This window comes from Protobothrops mucrosquamatus, unplaced genomic scaffold (genome assembly GCF_001527695.2).
Source record: "Protobothrops mucrosquamatus isolate PMUCROS unplaced genomic scaffold, P.Mucros_1.0 scaffold719, whole genome shotgun sequence".
NCBI lineage: Eukaryota > Metazoa > Chordata > Lepidosauria > Squamata > Viperidae > Protobothrops > Protobothrops mucrosquamatus.
The window spans coordinates 286,348-292,957 of NW_015386999.1; the positions used below are offsets into that span (position 1 = coordinate 286,348).

The 6,610-nt window shown below is 43.6% G+C and overlaps 1 protein-coding gene across 1 annotated transcript in view; it reads left to right on the plus strand.

Moving 5' to 3' along the window:
- LOC107289556 (seizure protein 6 homolog) overlaps window positions 1-6,610 on the plus strand; it is a 51,438-nt gene that overhangs the window by 41,152 nt on the left and 3,676 nt on the right. The window contains exons 11-15 of the mRNA XM_029284568.1: window positions 1,948-2,144; window positions 2,911-3,105; window positions 4,043-4,234; window positions 6,149-6,340; window positions 6,454-6,496. Coding sequence (XP_029140401.1) covers window positions 1,948-2,144; window positions 2,911-3,105; window positions 4,043-4,234; window positions 6,149-6,340; window positions 6,454-6,496 — 819 coding nt within the window. The remainder of the gene's footprint in view (window positions 1-1,947; window positions 2,145-2,910; window positions 3,106-4,042; window positions 4,235-6,148; window positions 6,341-6,453; window positions 6,497-6,610) is intronic.

Below are 6,610 nucleotides of genomic sequence, written 5' to 3' on the forward strand. Positions count from 1 at the left end.
AGGAGGGGCCTCACCACGGCCTCCTTTAGGGCCGCCGGGAAGACACCCTCCTGCAAAGAAGCGTTAATAATTCCCTGGAGCCAGGCTCGTGTCCCCTCCCGAGCTGCCAGTACCAGCCAGGAGGGACACGGATCTAATAAGCATGTGGTTGCATTCAGCCTCCCCAAGACCCTGTCCACATCTTCAGGAGCAACAGAGTATAGGGATGCTGTGTGTGAGTATACTGGTTGTAAGTCCCTTTTTTCAGTGCCATTGTAGCTTTGAATGGTCACTAAACAAATGATTGTAAGTCAAGGACTACCTGTAGTTACACATATTTGAATTGTTCAGTAACCCTAGCATTAGTGTAATTTTGTTTGGTCTGCTGTATGTTTTTTCCATATCAGAAGTCTGGGTTGCTGTCTTCGGTACCACTTGCAGCTTCTGAGTTGTGTTCAAAAGCAATCCTCTGTTATAGTAATCTGGTCAAGTGACAGGAGATTGCTGTGGCTAAGGTTTCCTTGTCCAAGTAGGGGCATAAGTGGTACATCAACTGAAGATGTTCAAACAGAGCTTTAAATCCAAGACGATCTCCAAGGATCTCTTCTATAGAAGGGAGAGAGGGAGCATAGTCCTATCTAGAACAACCAGCAGAATTGATGTTTCCAAGAAGCCAAGATGTTTACACACAGAGAGCACCTCTTAGTAAGGTTTAGTCTGAGCCTGTTTCTCCTCATGCAGTCCTGTATGGCTGCATACACTGTTTCAGATTTCTCCAGTATCACTGGCCCAGCCTGTGATGACTACAGGCTTAATGGTACTTCCCACATAACTACTGACTAGAATTCTCTATTCAGGTTGGAGGAGAACCACAGCAAAGTAGCACCCAAACCCTCAATCCTTCCAGATGATTGAGAAGATACCATGACTGATGATACTTAATGTTAATGAGAAATCTAATAAGTCTAGGAGGGACACTCTCCACCAGGTTTTCAATAAAGTGAGATTATGAAAATGCACTTCCAAAGATACGGTTCGTGAAAATGCTCTTACAAGTTGCACTGAACCTTAATAAAGACTATGCCTGGAAAAAAGATGCTACTGGTTTAAGGAATCCACTCATTAAAGTTAATACAGCAACTGAAGTAGAGAATCTTGAAGCCTGAAAAGAAAGATGTATATGTGAGGTCAAAATAGCAGGCATCCATGATGGTGAATGTGTATGTATGTGTGAAGAACAAACACCGAATTACTTCCAAGTAGTTTCTTCATTGTTGTTTACCTACAGACAGAATCTTCCAGACTAAAGCAACTTTCTACATAACTATAGATATACTTTGTGAACTGCTAGAGAAGGTCTGTCTTTGCCCTCTTCCTGCCTACCAGACATTCTAAGCTGCGCTGCCTTTTTGCCCTCTGGGAGGCAGCCCCTCCCTTCTGTGACAGCCCTGACATTCCCTCACAGTGTCAGCCCATTCTGACACTGTAATGGAATGTAGTCTGGAGTCCCTCCTGGGACTCCAGACTACATTCCACCACAGTGTCAGAATGGAGGATGAAACAGGCAATTGAAATCACTTCTTTTTAAAGTATATCGCATGCATGTAAGAAAAGCGGGCGAGGGGGGCTTTGACAAGCCAATTGCACCTACCCTTTTAACATTATTTACATCTGTCTCCCCTCTGGGGATCCCTCTAGATCCAAAGCACTAATTCAGAATCATCTTAGAGTGGACTCAGCTTGACCTCTGTATTAATACTTTCTTTCACTTTGAGGTTGCAATTTTGCTTACTGGTTGAAGAAAAACCATGCTTGTCTTCCCATCCATTTGTGTGTCTCTGCACTCACTTGCCCTTTAGTTTGGATGCATGAAATAATAGAAATGGGCTGTGGACTCTTTCACTTTTATTTTCCTCTTTCAACAGTCCTTTCTCTTTGTCTTCTCCTTCTTCCCAATTCCCCTGCTAGCCTCAACATCCGCAAGTCTGATGTGTTGACTGTTTTCGACGGAGGGGACTTAACTGCACGGATCCTCGGCCAGTACCTGGGTCCCCATCCACGGTTCAGCATTTACTCTTCAGGCCCAGCAGTCACCCTGCAGTTCCAGTCAGACCCTGGTGACCCCCTTTTCGGTCTCAGCCAAGGGTTCCTGGTGCGCTATAAGGGTATGAGAAAAGGCTATGATATGCTTGGGGTAAACTGGGGGAGAGAGAGAGAACCTGATGTAAATTGATGCCTGCTGACTCATCTTGTGAAGATGGTTTAAGAAGTTAAGCCGTCTTCAAAAAGGTTTCCAGAAGTTGCTCGGTCTGAGAGTGAATGGGAATGTTGTATGATGCATTTGTTTCAGATCAGAAACAGAAGAAGGAAAAGGAAAGAGCACAAATGCAGCTGAATAAAGCCAAAGCGATATTTTTGCCTAGTTGTAATTTTAGCAGCAGTAGATTGAAGAAGAAAAGGGACAGAAGTTTTGCTTCAATGCTGTTCTGGATGACAGTATAAAGTTTAAATACAGAGTATGTTCCTTTTCGGCAGTGTCATAGCAGTATTCTTGTAATCATGCACCTGGGTGTTAGTTGGGGATCGTTTAATTTGGATTTCTGAACAGGGCTGCTGGTCCTTTCTAACAGTATGATTGTATGAGTTGCTTATACAGATGAACTCCTGACATAAAGTAGAAAAGTGGAAAAACAGAAGTGAAATTTGGTGAGGAAAGATAGGACAGTACACTGATGATGTTACTTAGTTTGGTAATGAAATGCCTGCAAGAAAAAAAACCAAGCTCAGAGAGTATCAAAGGCCCCATAGTTCAACCATGAAATACAAATATTCTCTTCTATCAGACAAGACAGTACCTGGCAGAAGGTAGTCCTTACATCCTCTCCTCTCCTCTCCTCTCCTCTCCTCTCCTCTCCTCTCCTCTCCTCACAGAGGTTCCTCAAAATGACACTTGTCCTGAGCTGCCAGAGGTGGAATTTGGTTGGCGCACAGCTTCTCATACCGCTGTTATCCATGGCACAGTCGTAACCTACCAATGTGAGCCAGGCTATGATATTGTGGGATCCGACATTCTCACCTGCCAGTGGGATCTATCATGGAGCAACAGCCCTCCTACTTGTCAGAAGAGTAAGTCTTTCTGATGCTAAAATAGGTGGTAAGGATACTCCACATTAGGACTTATCTAAGCATGAAGAAGGCAGTGTGAAAGACAATGGGAGGCGGGCTCCTGCTAGACTCAGCTGTTGGTGCCACCACCACAAGGTGAGGCAAGTGTCGGGGCATGGGAGGCCTGGCTACGGGGGCCCTAAGGTAAGTAGGTGAGGGGCGCGTGGGGCAGCTCCACCCTGTCCCTCACCTGCCTTGCCTCATCATGAACAACCAGATGGAATGGGCGGGTGGCCAGCCGCACAGGCTCTTAACTAGGGTTTATTTGGGGGGGTAGGGCTTATATTAGGCGCACACGTAAAAAATCAAGCTAGGGTTTATTTTCGGGATAGGTCTTATTTTTGGAGAAACATGGTAGCATTAAACCAACTAGCATTAAAAATGTCTTTCACAAATCCATGTGGTTCTCATTTTTTGTGGTTGCCAGCTATGTAGAGCATATTATGTGAGGGGGTGGGGAATAGACTAAATTCTGTTGAAGGAAGAACATTTTGGACATAATATGTCCTGAATTGCCTGCCATACAAGGGCTGGGATGAAGGGTTTTCTTTTAATGGGTTTTATTATAGAGTGGGTTTTTAAAATTTTGTAAGCTGTCCAGAGTCACCTATATGCAAGTTGGGTGGGTATATAAATTTATATATAATTAAAATAAATAAGTAAACATCAGCGTGGACCACTCTGATGCACTGTTTTAGACTTTCTAAAAGGAGAGCTTTTGGTCTATCATTTGCAGTTCTAGAGTCTATGTGTCACTCTAGAAGGAAAGTTGAATTATTCCCAGAGTAGAATGACACTCTAGAATGCCCACATAGCCAGATATGATTCCTGTATTGAGAACCAGAGGGAAATACAGAGGCCTCTTTCATACTTTAACTACACCTTCTCTTTCCCCAAGTTATAAATTGTGCTGATCCTGGAGAGATTAGCAACGGCAAACGGAGCGTCTCAGACCGACATTTCTCCATCGGCTCTCATGTCCAGTACTTCTGCCACGAAGGCTACGTAGTGGAAGGGAGCAACACGCTCACCTGCTACAACCGGGATACGGGCACCCCTAAATGGAGCGACCGGGTCCCCAAGTGTGTCCGTAAGTAAAAAAGATGGAAGGAAAAGGCACATGGAAGGGAGGGAGCTAGAACTGTGAGGGTCTTTAAAGCAGCAAAGTACAGGAGGGTACATTTTGACAAGAGCTTAGCTGGTCTGTCTGGCTATAGGGAGTCCTTGACTTCTGACTGGTCACTTAACAACTGTTCAAAGTTACGGTGAAGCTATCTTGAGGCAACTTACAACCTGGAGTTGAAGTTCTGAGAGTCCCCTCCCCCACAGTCACGTGATGAAACGTTGGTGGCTCAGCAACACGGCCGCATTTACAGCCATATGCAGTATCCTGCAGTCACAGGATTGCATTTTACGATGGTTTTCTCAAAACTGCATTTTACATCTGGTTTTCGGCAAAACTGCGCCCATTATAAACCATTGGTTCACTTAATGACTGCAATGCTCACTTAACAACCATGACAAAAAAGTAGTAAAATTGGGACGCTTATTTCACTTGTCTGTTTTATGACCATCATCACCATGATGGGTGGGCTCCAATACAGTCATAAGTCGAGGACTATTTGTATTGGATTTGCCACTTTTCTTTGTGTGATCCCCTCTAATTAATATAGTTCAGTATACTTTTCAGTATAGTTCAGTATACTCAGTTCAGTATACTTTTATGTGTTTAAACAGAAACTATGCCCATTTCTCTGAGGATATCAGAAGCAGGAAATATATCACTGATACCGTAGAACAAGCTTGCCAAAATATTTAACAGCACAAATGCACTTTTAAACTCCTGTATCACATACCTACTTAAAGAAATATCTATACACTAAAGTCATGTATGCCTAATTAATCTTTCCATAATCCTATCAGAATCAGACCAAGTTAAAATGGTCCTTGAGGTTCTTCTGCATGTTGAGATGGATATTCTTAAGGATGGCTGAGTATCCTAATTCACAATAAAAAGTTATGTTGGTCTTAGTCCTGGACACAAAGTCAGGATAGTACATGATCTACTGAGGGATTCAAAAGAAAAATAAGATTCTTCTATTGACTATCTTAGCATATTTTCTAAGTGAATGAATGGAATAACAGAATAACAGAGTTGGAAGGGACCTTGGAGGTCTTCTAGTCCAACCCCCTGCTCAGGCAGGAAGCCCTACACCATTTCAGACAAATGGCTGTCCAGTCTCTTCTTAAAAATTTCCAGTGTTGGAGCATTCACAGCTTCTGGAGGCAGGTTGTTCCACTGATTAATTGTTCTAACTGTCAGGAAATTTCTCCTTAGTTCTAGGTTGCTTCTCTCCTTGATTAGTTTCCATCCGTTGCTTCTTGTCCTACCTTCAGGGGCTTTGGAGAATAACTTGACCCCCCTCTTCTTTGTGGCAGACCCTTAGATATTGAAACACTGCTATCATCCCAAGTCCTTCTTTTCATTAATCTAGACATACCCAATTCCAGCAACCGTTCCTTATATGTTTTAGCCTCCAGTCCCCTAATAATCTTTGTTGCTCTTCTCTGCACTCTTTCTAGAGTCTCAATGTCTTTAGAATGAAGCTCATTGTCTTCTGGATATCTTTACTTACACCAGGGGTGGGCAATTAATTTTACCCAGGGACCACATGAGAAACTGGGACTGTTGTGGATGGCTGATCCAATAGACTGAACTTAATTCTGCTCAATATTAATTTTATCGCTTTATAAAAAGCAGTAAATTATAGTTTTGATTAGCTGCTACTGGTAGGAATGCATGTCTTATTTACATGTTATTTCTAACTTCTGATTGACCTCACGGGGGCCAGACAGGGACAGCCAAAGGGCCAGACATGGCCTGGGAGCCATAAAATGCCCAGGTCTGACTTATAATGTCTCCTCTATGAATGGTAGGCAACCTGTGGCCTCAGGGCCAAATGCACTCCCTGAAAGTCTTCGTTACCCCATTTCCTTTTTCCAGTGAAATATGAGCCTTGTCTGAACCCCGGAGTTCCAGAGAATGGGTATCAAACTCTTTACAAGCATCACTACCAAGCAGGGGAATCCCTGCGCTTCTTCTGCTATGAGGGCTTTGAGCTTATAGGGGAAGTGACAATCACCTGCATACCAGGACATCCATCCCAATGGACCAGCCAGCCACCCCTCTGCCAAGGTATGGGTCCCTTTCCTCATCGTATGTGGCTTTCACTCACTATTTTGTGACCCTCTGTTTTGTTTGCCTGGCATTTTTTTTAAATAGTCCCTTGATCTCTTTCTCCCCACCAGTGGCCTATGAGGAGTTATTGGATGACCGGAAACTGGAAGGTGAGTGGGAAGAAGTTTGGGAAGGGATTCTGGGAGGGTGACAAACATTATCTTCCTTCCTTCCTTCCTTCCTTCCTTCCTTCCTTCCTTCCTTCCTTCCTTCCTTCCTTCCTTCCTT